General features: G+C 31.8%; 1 protein-coding gene across 3 annotated transcripts in view; it reads left to right on the forward strand.

Annotated features, from left to right (window-relative positions):
• Positions 1 to 15335, forward strand: part of FAM172A (family with sequence similarity 172 member A) — a 466248-nt gene that overhangs the window by 145683 nt on the left and 305230 nt on the right. For all 3 annotated transcript variants that reach the window (XM_044662804.1, XM_044662820.1, XM_044662812.1), the window contains one exon: positions 9221 to 9439. In XM_044662804.1, the coding sequence (XP_044518739.1) occupies positions 9221 to 9439 (219 nt within the window). The remainder of the gene's footprint in view (positions 1 to 9220; positions 9440 to 15335) is intronic.

The following is a 15335-nucleotide window of genomic DNA, read 5'->3' on the forward strand; positions in this document are numbered from 1 at the left end:
TTACGAGAGTCCATTTTCTCACTAATGAAGAGGGGAATAAACGAACCAGTGTAAGCTAGCATTATGTACTTAAAGTTGTGTCCTTTTGGCTAAAGACGCCTCTTCACATTCTTGACATTTCTAGTAGAGCCTGTATGATCTAAGCCAGTGCTGGAAGGGTTGGAAATTCTAAGGTTGGCTTAGAACTATGCATGGCTTACTTCAGAGCTCTGTGTCACTGTGTTCATTAGTTTAAAATCCCCATTAACCCTTCCCTTTCTCATAGAACTATCATGCATATTATTTCATTTTCAAAATCAAGATGAACATTTTGACATTTTAAGCATTTAAAAAAACTCTTTAAAATATTGTCACATCATATATGTGGGTTAGTCTATACATTGTGCCTATGTTTTCCCATGAGTGAATATTGATGAAAAGAAAAATTCACATGGAAAGTATTTTGTTACTGTGGGCTGTTACTTGAACATGTTCCTTTAGTTGAATGGAGTAAATAATGAAATTGGTTTTTAAACTGCTTAGGAAGGAAGAAATCTTGGTCATTAAATAAGCAGTTTTCTGGCTAAAAAGGAAATATTTGACAAACAATGCCTTTGTTTTAAAACCAAAAATATTTTTGCTTTAAAAGAACTCCTTTGATTGTCTTACTGCCCCTTAATTTTTCCACTTGCATAATACTGTGTAGCATAGACATGAGACATTTTAAAATTTGGATGCAATGGTACTTTGTTTACATAGTTTCATCAATTCTTCGTCAAGTCTCTGAAAAGTTTCTTTAAAAGAATTTAGATTCATAGAGTGATAGAGTTGCGTTTTTTTTTAAAGCAGCAGAAAACTTTTCTTCACATGATATTAGTTTGAAGAATTATGACCGTTTGACTCTTATATCATAAGTTTTTTGGAAGATCTGTTAATTTAAGAAAATTTTAGTAATGGTCACAATTAACAATTATTTTGGTGGTGTTTTAACATTATCCTATACCTCTTTCAGGTAGAGAAGACTTTTTTCATGAATATGCATGCTCTGATACAGAACCTTTAAGCAGAATGAATTTTTATACATTTTATGTATATCAAAGGGTCACAGATGGTAGAAAGATTTGTTACCATGAGGTAGTGTAGCATTTTGTGATTATAAAATTAATCTGTCTCTAAATCTGTTTAAAGAGTTTTTGCCATCTAATGAGCAATATAAATTATTAATATTTTCATGTTCTTAGGGACATTCACAGCCATAATTTTACCAACACAGCTGTTTGACCCAGTGACATCATGTTTTGCATATTTTTGCATTTTAATGAGCTAGTCATTTAAAAGGTTACAAAGAAACCATAACTCATAAGTAATTAAATTATTTAGCAGAAGAAGTATGAGCAGATCTTCTGACATAGGTCACTGTGGGAAGGAAAAATCATAGCTATATTGAGTTGCACCTGTTTGTTTGGAGGTAGGTGTGAATAGAGGCTATACCCTTAGATTTTGAGCTTTTATTTCCTAAAGTGTCTGAATGCATGTGTACACTAAAACAATTCACCTTTAAAAAATTATTCTTATGTAGGAACTTTAAACACCCGACCCCACTCAAAAACAATACTTGGTTTTAGATCTCTTTGGAAGTCTGGATAGCTTTAAGATTGATTTTAGAAACCATTTATAACCATATGATGTATCCTATCTTTGCCCCTCCCACTATCTTCCTCTTTAACTGGTGTATACTGACATATTAAGGCATATGTATTTAATTCTACTTTGAAATTCTTTAATGCATGAAAATGCCATGGATTAAAGGGAGTCTTGAGCTTAACAGCCCATTCTTCAGTATGCTCTTGTCCTAAGAAATGGCCTCTAGAAACACCAAGAGACCTGAATACATTTAGCAAGTTCCTAGCTACATATGGGGAAAAAATGTTCTAAGCACTTAGAATTTTATCTCTTAAGATAATTGAGTGAGGAGAAAAAATTGGTATAATTTTCAGATAGAGAAAGATGTAGGGTTTGGTACTGTAGTAGATTTCTTTAGTTTGAAAAACTAATAATCTCATAGACAAGTGACAGTGTGCTTTAAGACATCTTCCCTGCTTTGGTGGCATGTAAGATGAAAAGATGGTCTAATATATTGCTTAGGTACTGGAATGCAGAGTTTGAGTGAGAAACAGCTTCTGAAGTTACTCTAATAAACCATAACTTGTTGCATGATTAGTAGTTCTTTGTCTGCCACTCATGATTATTTAAAATAAAATACTTTAAAATACAAAATAGGGACTCTATACTTGTGACTATCCAAGAAGTGCAAAATTTCCTTTACTCTTGCTTTGGTTTATCCAAGCCCAAGTTTGGATCTACATAGTACATACAGATGTGTGTCTAGTTGCGTGTTATTTTGCTTTCACTTAGGAATCTTGATCTGCCATTGACCAGAAAATAGATACAACTTGTTGCCTCTCCATTGTACTTCGATTTGTCCCTGTGTGTTCCTCTTTCTTAAATTAAAAGTAAGAATTTAAATTGACACTTCCAAATACCTTATTTCTGTCCTTAGACCTTGCATAATTAATACTTTACTCATTGTCATTGTAAAGCCAAGTTAGCAACTAGGAAAAACAAAAATCGAATTAAATGTTTACCATAGGACCTGGTTATAAATGCATGATTAGTGAAAAAGACGAGGTGAAGTTATTTTTTCTGACGTATTTTCATTAATAGAACTCTTGAATTTGAGGTGTTTAAGATATAAAATGTTAGAATACATTTTAAAAGTTAGTAACACAGCAGGTGACAGTATGGGCAAGTGTAAAGTGAATGTTTTGAAATAACTAGCACTTGGGTGACCTGGGATGTCAGGACTAGAGACAAGGGTGTGTGTTTGTCAATATATCTTACATGTTTTACAGACTCCTAAGGGAACAGGGGAAGATACAATTTCACCTTTTCTGTGCCAAAACATTTTAATTATATCTTCTTCCAACTACAGCGGTTCAGTAACCAAGGAGTTGACATTGATGCATGTGTTGATAAAGCTGCAAACATTCAAAATGAGATTAACAAAGATTTTGAGGAAAGGGTGACAGCTAATTTTGCACAGTATTCTGCATCTAATTCAGGCCAGTGTAACGATAGAATATTTTATAACTATTGTGTTATTCAAAAGGACTTTTATGATGTTTTTGTATTTGTGAATATTTTGGTGTCTTGCTCAATGAACATTATCTATGCAATGAGTGAAAACTTTTATTTGTCCATATGTTGTAATCCCACAGCATTTCTGGAAGGGAAGAAACCTCTTAGTATAAAATTTTTTTTCATGTAAATTACCCTTTATTCAAGTAACTGTTTACCTTATGCTAATTTATCTTGAGTTCACTGACTTGAAAAGGTAAAGTGGCACCAAATCCACATATTGTCTAATACTGCTTATTGTGCATTGATTTTAAAAAAAAACAACCAGGAAAAGTTATATTCAATTTATTTAATTAATAAAATTGTAGTTTCTTTATTTTCCTGAAGCCCTTTGAGCACATTTCAGTGTATTTCTTTGCTCTTCTGTTCTTTTCTTGAAGGCAGCTGACAGTCTTCTTTCTCTTTACTTTTTGTTTGTGAAATTTTCTTTTTTTCTGTCCACTCACTTCTCCATCTGCTTTCACTTTTGTCTGCATGGGCCGTCTCTCTCTCATCCCAACTTGATAATGAGGAATGCAGTGTGACCCTGACCTCTATCAGCCCATGCATGACCTTCTGACTCCACCATATAACCTCTGACCTTCTCTTTGACAGCTTGATTAATTACCCTGTGTTATGATTTATGAGTAAGTGCTATGTAAAAATAATAGACAACAGGTGGTCCTCTGAAAACTTTTTGTGGCATGTTTTCTTTTCTTGACTAACTTGAGGAGCTATTTGAAGTTGGGAACTCAGTGGGACAATGTATGTTTGTCTGTTACAGCAGCATTTTTACACATTTGATCATAGCCCTTACGTTTGGGCAGCTACCAGGAAAATTAGAACTGGGATGAAAGTTTGACAAAAATGTTATCAGGGCGCTGTTAGCAAATTGCACATTTAGGTGGAAATGCAAAACTGAGTCAACTGACATTTCAGGCTTTTCAGTCTCAGGTCACGTCTTGAGAAAATTGCTCAAATAATGGAGGGGGCATTTTTCAAGCAGAGCTGCAGCTCCAACAGCTATGTTTACTTTAACGCTTCACTAGTGACTTCTGATTGGTTGTCATGACCTCATCTTACTGTTGCACCTAGGATGTTGCAACAGCGACATATGCATATCCTTCTTATGACAAGGATGGGAAATAAACAGAACATATATCTTTCAGAAAGATGAATGAACAATAGTTTGTCCATTTTAACCATGGGACAGATTTAGTTTACAGATCAGAACACTCTGGGCTTCATTTCCCTGAGGGATTAGCTATGATCTTGCTGCAAACAGTCCAGATAGCATGTTGAACTTGGAAAATCTGATTGATAAAGCTCAGGAAAATGATCTCTTACAGCTTCATACTTGAAGGCCAAAAAGATAGTTACATAGGTCAAGGGATCCCACTTTAGCCCCTGACCTCTCTGGTCACATATGGCATGCCATGTTGGTAGATTAATACTCAGGGCTGAATACTTTCAGCTCATTATTTGTTTAGTCAACCGCATGAGATTTGAAAAGATATAGAATTTGCCTCAACTACCTTAGATTTCCATTGAGCTTACAAGTGGTGACTAACAGGCAAAATTAACTTGTGTAAATCTTCAGTTTCTAGCATCTGGTATAAAGCTTTATTGTGAGATCATCCTGCTTTTGGTCAGGCAACTCTTAATTATCTATCTCCTGCATCTTTGTGAGGAGGGCACTTCTGCATCTATTTAATTCGGGTATCAAGGTTCATCTTTGGTTCTTTGTGTTCAACACCACCTGTCTGCTTGAGGCCACTCTAATCTCAGCCATCATCTGCTGATTGAATGATAAATGAGTGATTATTTAGTAGCAAATATACTTATAGACTTAAAAGTAAAGGTAGCTTGAAGCCCTAGGTTATCAAGTTGTACCAAAGAAAGTATTTGTATTGAATGAAATGCTATGACTAGAAAGAAAATTTGAGGTTGTATTTTAAAAGTCCAGAGAGTTAGCCCTGCAAACAATGGTCTGAAAGTAAAATTATCATTATTAGTGAGTTTCATTTGATGAATTAAGAGACAAAGCATATATATATGATTACTTATCCTGGTGTTTCCCTCCTAAATTTGCTACAAAAAGCCCCATAAATTTAGTTAACTGTAATGTACATCTGTTTTGCCTCTGGAAATATGCTGTTTTAAGATTGGCTTGGATAAATCAAATTGCAGGTTTTATTATATCTTTTTTAAAGATTGCAGGATGAATTTCCAAGTACATTTGAAATAAACTTAACTTTTTATCTGGCAAAAAAGTTATTCTCCTTAAAGAGTAATTAAGTATAAATGGATGGTTTTTAAGAATCTAGATATAAACAAAAATGCTAATTTTTGAAAGTGGCCATAAAGAGTAATTTTAGAATATTGTTATTTATTTGAGGCTTCTGTTTAGAGAGTAGTTTTGCAGCACTTTTCAGTTGATGAGCATTTGCCTTTTTGTGTTTTTGATCGAATTACTGAAAAAGAAGGAATAGATTTAAGGTGTCTACTTCATCTTTAAACATTTCATTTGATCAAATTAATAATATTTTATTCAAAATTGTCATTTTAGTGACTGAGATTTTGTCTGTGCCTAATTTCCGTGTGAATATTTATTTACTCTCCATAGTTTTTCAATGATCCTTTCTAGGATTAAGCTATAGCAAAATTGGCACTGCATACAGAGATGCTGAAACCTTATAGCTATTTCAAGACTGGTATAAAGAGAAAGGTGAACTTTTAGTATGATATACATGTATGTGAACTATTTAGAGCACTAGATAGGGTTAAAATATTGATACATGACTGCTTATTTTTCCTGCTTTATAAGTACATAATAGAAGTAGCATACATAGCTTTTATTAAATATAAAAGATAATTTGTGTTCATTGTCATCATTTGCATTATTTGAAATAAAAAAGAATAAAAGGAAACAAAATTTAACTATGAGATGTTTGAAATCTTTTTTGGAAAGTTAGGAAAGGAATGATTTGTGAGATGTCTAGAGAAAAGGCCCTTGGATAAATATTCAAGATCATTTTTGCTTGAATTTCTTATGTCTAAAGGTCTGATATATTTAAAAGAACAAGCTGTTTTCTGTAAAACCCAGGTGTTAAAAAGAAGAAATTTCATTCACCATCTAATTGATAAAAATCCTTTAATTGATTTACATAGTAGTGATTTTAAAAATAGAATCATTTTTCATCTGTTGAAGCCTCAGTGAAAAATTGACATTATGTCCTTATAAAATTGGACAAATGAGTCATGTAATTTTCTGTTACATAATCAATAACTTAGACAAATTCTACTTCTTTGATGATTTATGTGTGTCTGTTTTAGACTAGTTTAGACTAGATATGTAAAAGTTTAGATTTCATGATGCATGTACAACTATAGTAGAAAAAATAATTTTTCAGTTTATATTACTTGAGGTTACAAAAATTTTGTAAATGCATCTACAAATCAACCCCCTCCCCCATTACTGAATCTATGGATTTCATGTTGTATAACATTTTAACCACTTTTAAATTATTTAAATTTTGTTCTTAGAAGTTTTTTTAATTTGAATTCAACTATCACATCAGCAGAATGCTCACATTATACCAGCTTATTAAAATTTTTGTTGCCTTCATTTGGAAATTTTTCAGATCCCTGAGGTGTCTTCCAGATTTGAAATTCTCTGATTCTTTTCTCATCTCTATCTCACTTTTTTTTTTTTAATTCCAAGATCGGGCTTTGGGATAGCCAGATTCAAAAGCATGTGTTAAAAAAAAAAGAATGTAAAGAAAAGAAAAGTTCAATTCAGCTGAGAGAAGAGGGCAGGGAAGGAACATGACAGGAGACCACTTACTCATGGTACAAAATCTAGTAAGGAGGCAATTTTCTTTTTGGCCTATGGTGACCTTTTTTGACTATGTTCCTTACACCAGAGCCAGTGTACTGAATGCCTCTATTTCACCCTGTTTAGCAGAGTGCAACAGTGTCCTTTAACTTAGTTTTGGTGGGAGGGGAAGTTATAGCAGAAATTTGAGAAGGGCGTGAAAAGTTGTAAGAGGCACAAGGAAGAGGGGTAGGAACTTCCTTCAAATGTGATTTTGATAACTAGTCGAGTGTGTCCAACTGTAGAAAATCACCAAGTGACAATCTGTCTACCTGACAGTGATCACAATGTGTTACAAGACTTTTGAATAGCTATACAGATTAGAATAAAGCAAGACCAAATAAAGTATCTTTTGTTGGTATAGCTTTAGCTTACCAGCTAGGTAGATAGGGACTTAAAAAAAATCTTCTCATGTGCTTTGTGTTTGAGATGTTTGAATAAAAATGAAGATGAAGCAATTATTATTTCTGCCTAAGAATATTTTGTAAGTCTTTCATAAAAGGAGCTTTTGACTAAGAATTCTAAGAGCTCATATGATCTTAAAAGGCTATCTGTTGAATAGGGGTATCCTGTTTTATCGATCAATTTTGTGTACACTGAATAAATGATTTTCATATCTCTTAAAAGGAAGTCCTATATTTATACTCTGAGCCTGCCAAGTTGAATTAAGAACCCTTTGAGAACCATATCTTAAGACAGACAGACACACACACACACACACACACACACACCAATCAAGGTGGTTGAAAAATATACTGATTGAATGGGAAGGAAAAATAATCCCAAAACAGTTTCTGTTGGGCTGTTTTAAATACTTGAAAAGGTCAACCAAATGTAGTTAACAATATACTTCAAGGTAATAATGTACTGATTGAATACTAATATTGATTTATTTTTAATGTTGTTATCAGTTGTGTATATCAGCTTCTGCTGGTCACTCGAACAAGAGGCATGATATTTAAAATTCAATTCAGGTTCTAGAGATTGAATTTTTAAAATAGGTAATATTTGGGGGATATTACTTGAAACTGTTTAATTATCTATAAGTTTAGTCATTCTTTGTATCATAATATAGTACCTACTATCATATGACCATGACCATGTAGAGTTTTATAAGGGTATGAATATTGTGAATATCAGACCATTTCTCTTAGTGAGTTAGAGAATTGGTTAGAAAAAGAAAGATATATAATACTTTCAAATGACCTCTAGCAAATTGTATTTAGATGTTATTGGTACTAACTTTTTTGTTCACCCCATTTTCACTTTATTAAGTTTAAAGGTGTTAAATCTTTCTAAAAGTGAATATTCATAGATCAGTTCCTCCAATATCCAACTGAAAAATTACACAGATGCAAATTAAACATTTATTAACAAGTCAAAAATATTTTTTATTTCTAAACTTTGAAATAGTAAATGTTTCATGGTGTTCCCAATAAAAAAAGACTTATGACAATGACTTTAAAATGAAAACTTCAGGATAAAAATAAAAGTCATTTCTATATACTATAATACTTTCAAAAAATTTTTTAATTTTTTAAAGAAATTATTTGTCTAATTTCCTGAAGTTGTACAGGCAAAATCAACTACATAGACAATAGATAGTTCTGCTCTGTATGTGATTATAAATGCATGTAATATTATGTACATATTTCCTTCTATTTTTCCTCTCTCTATCAGTAGTCAAACAAAATATACCAAAACAAAAATATGAATAAAAAGAAAGAACACTCATTTGATGCAACATGGTAGTTATGATACTGCATACCATGATATTTATTTTTTTTTTCAAAGCATGTCTTCTGAATAATGACATTTGGAAAGTGTAAGTATGGTTGGTGCTTGCCAGTGTTTCCAAAAATTATTTTTCTTTGGAAGATCTAGAATAATAACTTTTAGTTTAAATTAACAACCTTCATGTCACAGTTTTGCTTTTTTTGCTTCTGTTATCTATTATATCTTAATATATGTGTGTATACATATACATACACAATCCATCTCTCAATAAGTTAAAGAAATGTAGAACTTCAGAAGACCAAATTAAAAAGTATATCCCTACTTATAATATGATAACTTATGAAATATAGGAATGTGAATTTACTTAATATAAAAGATTTATGCTTTTAGAAGTTGAAAACATTTCTATGATTAAATTTTGTTGTTTTTTTCCCTTTCTTTTTACAACAGGAAGGCTATGGAGTAATAGTGCTCAATCCCAATGAAAACTATATTGAAGTGGAAAAGACCAAATCACAAGTGCAGTTATCTTCTGATGGCTCAGATGAGCCAGCAGAAAAACGTGAAAGAAAAGATAAAAATTTCAAAGAAGCAAAGAAGCGGCGTGATTTTTATGAAAAGTATCGTAATCCCCAGAAAGAAAAAGAGATGGTACCATTATATATTAGAGTAAGTCAAGTTGCTATATTTTTCCTTCATTACTTGATATGGTTTTTATCCCCCAAAATATTTATTTTCAAATGAAGTACGTGACTTTTTCAGGAATTTATTTCATGTGAGTATCAGCTTGCTCAGGGTATTTTCTGTCCCAGTCAGAAAATGATATTGATAAGGTTCCTAAACACATAATTTCAAGTTCATACATCATTTCATATAAGCCATAAGTAAAAGTATGCCTTACTTTTAGATCAGGGTCTCTTTTTTATGGCATAGCTTCTAAAATAATTTTATCATAATTAATGTACATATGGAAAACTTTCAAAGATAACTGCACAATATACCATGCCTTTCAAAATACAGTGTCATTGTGTTGTCCATTAGAGAGAGTATAGATTATCTAATAATTGTAAAAAATGTATTACCTGCTGAATTAATAATGTACTGTGCTAAATACCAGTGTTCATCTTGTGGGGTATCAATTTTATCAGGTAACATGTTATTTTCACGGGAGCAGCCATTCATTGTGTCTTAGCTTATCTTCTAAAGGCAGATTAAGGGAGAGAGATATTAATATATTAATAAATATTTAAGTTAGAATAGTTCAGGAATGGTGTAATGAAGGAACTCTGTCCCTTGCTCTTTTCTTACTCAATGAACCTTTGCACTTGGTAATGCTAGCAGCATGGGATCGTTAGAGCAGTGTTTCCCGAGGATTTCTAATTCTACAGGGGGCACAAACAATTTTATTTGCACTTTGACACATTCTGCTTGATATACATACTGTGGATTTTGTGTTTGAGACAGATTCATTCAATTTAGCTCTTATTAATGAAGGTGGTGGTTTAATTTAAGAATAAAACATGTCAGATATACCAAAGAGAAAGCAAAACAAAATGAATTTGTTCTTCAGATGAAAAATTTGAAGATGTTTAAAGAATATAATAATTACCATTTTTATTTGTAATGTGTTATAGTGATAATATATCAAATCCCACAAGTTGGATTGTTTTTTAAACTCATAAGTATAATAATAAATATATTTTATGCCTTCTTTGGGGGAAAATAAAAACTAGTTCACTTCTTTTCCTTTGTGAAATTCTCACTGAAAAAAAATGCAGAATTTGCCCATATGTCAGTCTATTGAGTAAATTAAGATGGCGATCAGATAGTGAAGGTGATTCTCATAATTCCCAAGACTTTAAGTGAATCCAAAGCAGAAAGCCCTCCAAAAGCCTTTAATTTTCTTATATATTTTGTAATGCCAAAGGAGGGAAAAAAGCACAAATTTACCATCATGTGAACTCTTCTCTGTATTTGAAAACACCAAAAATGATCAGATTATGGATAAAAAGAATTCCTCTTTTTCCTAATTTAGTCATATCATCTCTTGTTTAATGGCAGCTTCTCTGAAGTCAAATGCTGCCTTCTCTACTACTAGGCTACCATATCTCTGCCATCATCCTATGATACTGTAAAATCAGAAATGTGTCAGTCATTTAAATATTTAGTCTACCTAGCTTTCTGAGAGAGAAATAAGACATGAAACTTTTCCATGTGTTCAACTATGCATTTTTGCTTCTTTTTTTTTTTTTGTATCTACTTGTAACATATACAATTTAAGCATCTATTTCTGAAATCTAATTCTCTAGGTCCTATTTCTTCTTTTCTATCTTTATCTTGTCACCATTTGCTTCTATTCTTTTGTTCTTGGGTACATATTCATTTTCTCTAATTTGTATTTCACATCTGTTTCATTTATCCCCAGTTTTAACTTTTCCAGGGTTTAACACTGAAAATGAATTCTTTTTGTTTGGGCTCTTTTTGTTGTTGTTGTTAAACGCCTTCTTGTTTTTCCCTGGTCTTTTCCCCTGTAATTTCTTCATCTGTTCTGCATGTTCTTTTCTTTCTCATTCTCTATCATTCTTTTTTACTGTTTTGTACTGCATCTTTCAAACTCTTTCCTTCACTTTCTGGGTTATCCCATTTCTTCCATGAAGTACCTCTTCTTCCTCAGGAAACAGTAAAAGACAAAAAAGATCATATAAATCAAAATCCCATGTGTATCACTCACACTCTTAGATATGTAATAGTATTTTGTGTTTGACACCTTTTCACTTTAAAACCTCAGAGCAGTTTGCAAAGGAGCAAAGATGGATGCACTCTTCAGAATACTTCTAGATAGTAAGGCTTTATGTCCTTCTGATGAAGGTGGGAGTGAATTGCTTAGTTTTTTGGTGCATTCACCTTTTAGGTCAATAGGTTCCTTTTAGAAATTGACATCTGGTGTACAGTCTGTCTGTACTTCCAAAAAAGGAGCAACTTGCAAACTTCAGAGCATATTCAAAACTAGAAAGTCTTTTTTTTTATCTTGAGGGTATATGTTTAATATATAGAAGTGGATATGTACACACATACATAATTGAGTTTCAAAACTTTTAAGCTATTTTCCCACATTTTGGGTATATTATAAGACAAATCTTCTTGAAATATAAAGATGACATTAGATAACAGCCCTGTAAAGGATTTCTGAAATCATTCAATAGGGAAACTTCATCATGGGGAGATCAATTGAACTTACATTCAATTCAGTTCTGTGATTTAGTTTATATTTTTTTAAATGCTGAATCTTCTAACAAACATGATTATTTAGTATTTTAGAATCTATCTTAAGACATTTCACATACCTTAGTTAACCTGCCCATTGTTCATGTGAATGAATAAAAGTTAGAAGGGAAACATTTGCTTTTTAATGACATTTGTAAAGTTTTTGTCAACACCACACTAACTTCTGAATAAAATCATATCACAGCTTATTTTCTCTTACACCTCTCAGCTATATGAATTGTTCTGTAGGCAAACTGGCTTGTTCATTCATTGACCATCTCCTAAATGCTTCTTGTATTTTTCCTCATTCATTCTCTTACACAAGCAGGTGTTCCCCTTTCTCCTCCACTGTTAGGAATCCTTTAAGGCCCAACTTTGGCCTCACTACTTTGAAGGCTTCTCTGACCAGTGAAACTCTGAGTGATCCTTTCTTTGAATCATGGAATTTAATGTCCGCACTATTTGTTGAAGTAGTTCATCATTGACTGCCTTGTGACATCTTCTGTATTGTCTCTTATCCGTATTTACCCATATTTAACTTTTCCTGTGCCTATATTTTGTCCCATGCTTTTAATTTCCTCACATTTGCATTGGGCTTTCAAAGTTAGTGCATTTGCAGAATGCTTGAAAACAGGGAGTATTTCTAACATGACTAGATTTCACTTACAGACTCTTTCATGTAGTAGGTACTCAATATGTATTTTTTAAAATTAATTGTTGGTATTCATTTAAAACTGGAATATTTCTTAATATACAAATGCTTATCTGTGTAGGAGCTATTTTTTTCTGGATTTTTTCTCATTCATCTGGATTTTTTATATTGTTTACACATGGCTCATCATGTAAAAAATCTTTTAAAAATACCTATACTAGAGAATACTACATACTAATGCCATAGAAAACTACATAGGAAATGCACTAGTATTTACTAGATGTACTATTGGTATCCATTTATTTTCTCTAACATTTAAACAGGTTGGGGGATAAAAAAAAGGTAAAATATACTCTTGGGGTAGGTAGAGAATTCGGTATGGAAGGAAAAGGGTAGAAAAGTTCCATTTGAACATTGGTAGTTCCTTTTTAAGAACAGATGATTAGGTGATAACCACAGTGTTTGTTTAATAATAAAGTCCTGCTTTTGTTATTTGTGTTCAGAGGATCTAGGTTCAAATACTAACACTACCACTTACCACCTACAGGATGTTGGACAAATTATTTCAACTGTCTGGATCTCTGTTTCCTCATTTTTAAAATAATGGTTTTTGAGTAATGAACATTTTTAATGTTCTTTTTAGCTATAAATCTGTGATTTCATGTTGAATATTAGCTTTTTCCCTATCTTGGACCATCTTATTTTCTTAGTATACTAAAATAGGCAGCTGGAAAATAGCCATATCCCTTTTTATAAATGATTGCAAATATTTAGTTCAGCAAAGAACAAGTAAAAGTTCAGTAAGATTTGGAACATTAAGTTTACAAAAGTATAATTTTGTTTTACTTATCCAAATGAATATCAGTAGATATGACTAACAGATTGTGTACTACATTCTGATACATGAAGAACAAAGCCAGAGAGATCAAAGTACTGATTATTTTATGTTGTAACTTTACTTAACTATGAAATAATGTATTTGCTGGCATATATTATAGCTTATTAAGGGGATTGATTTGGTCTAAGCAATAAACATCATGTCAGATATGCCTGGCAGGAAAACCTGCTTAATATGTTTTGTAATAAGACAGAATTTTTTGTTCTTGAAAACATCTGCCAACTGAATTCAAGAGTGAAGACAGAAAATGTCATCAATTTCATAGTACTCTTATAAATTTAGTTTCTTTTTCTGTAACACAAATAAAGGCGCACAAAATTCCCAATGTTAGTCACTACTGGTTATATTATTTTATAAAATGATGAAAATTTTATTTTTATATAATGTGTTAATTAATTCATAATGAATTTTAATATTCCAACTGATAAAATTTTAACAAGCATATTGCCAACAGATCATTTTTAAAGCATCTGTTTTTTAATGTGTTGGGTGGAGAACTGAGTCAAATGGCTAAATATGTATATATATTCTTTTAAAAAACATATTTCTACCTCCCATGATTAGAGATACACTACCCTGGAGTTTTTTTCTTTAGACCACAAGGGGCTGCTGCTATTCATACTGGATTTTGATTTCCCCAGAAGATAAATCTACTATTATAGCCCATAAGTAAAAATTTACCTGTATTTCTTTTCCCAGATCTCATAGGTAGTCTCAAAATAATAAAAGTTAAAATGTACCATCAGCTTCACTGTTACATATTTGTCTACCAGTTGTATTAAAATCAGTTGTCTCAATTTTGAAGGAGTTATTCAAGTCTTTAAAAATAAATTCTGCTACTACTGATCATAAAATGGAATAATCATCATGAGTTATTTCATGCAAGATGAGATATCAGTAAATAACATTTAAAACAACAATATTTTAGGCCTTTGTATTTTCTTCAAGAACTCATCTATAAAACTCTTCTTAATTTGTATAACATATTTTAGTTTTAATTTTCTGAGTGCCACCTGTGTATCTATGTATACAACACCACGCTGTGAGTTGATGAAGGTAGGAATCTTTAAGTATTTGGGTACAGATTATAGAGGGTGTAATATAGGATTTTTAACCTTGTCATGTTGGCTTAGGGCAAGCCTGTCAGTTGCCCTTGATGAAATATTACAAGGGGATGTTTTTTATTAAAGGTTTGCTTTTATAGGACAATCCTTATAAATCATGTGGTAATATTATTAACTATACTTTCTAAGTGTTAGAATTACAATTTCTTTTTTAAATATTTTAATTATTTTCCAATTACAAGTAAAAGCAATATTTAACATTGATTTTTAAATTTTGAGTTCCAAATTCTCCCTTCCTTCCTTTCCTATATCCTCCCTTTGATAATAAGTAATTTGATATAGGTTATATGTGTGTAGTCAATCAAAATATATTTCCATACTAGGTAAATTGTGAATGAAAATATAGACTAAAAAAAAAACAAGAAAAATAAAGTGTTTAAAAAAAAGTATTGTTCAATCTATATTCAGACTCAATTAATTCTTTCCGTGGAGGTGGATAGGTTTTTCATGAGCTTTTTGTAATTGTCTTGGATTTTTGCATTGCTGAGAATAGCTAAGTCATTCACATTTGATCATTGTATAATATTACTGTTGCTGTTGTATACAGTGTTTTCCTGGTTCTGCTCACTTCACTTTATATCAGTTTATGTAAGTTTTTTCAGGTTTTTCTGAAAACATCTGGCTTGT

Source organism: Gracilinanus agilis, chromosome 1 (genome assembly GCF_016433145.1).
Source record: "Gracilinanus agilis isolate LMUSP501 chromosome 1, AgileGrace, whole genome shotgun sequence".
In the NCBI taxonomy this organism is placed as follows: Eukaryota; Metazoa; Chordata; class Mammalia; order Didelphimorphia; family Didelphidae; genus Gracilinanus; species Gracilinanus agilis.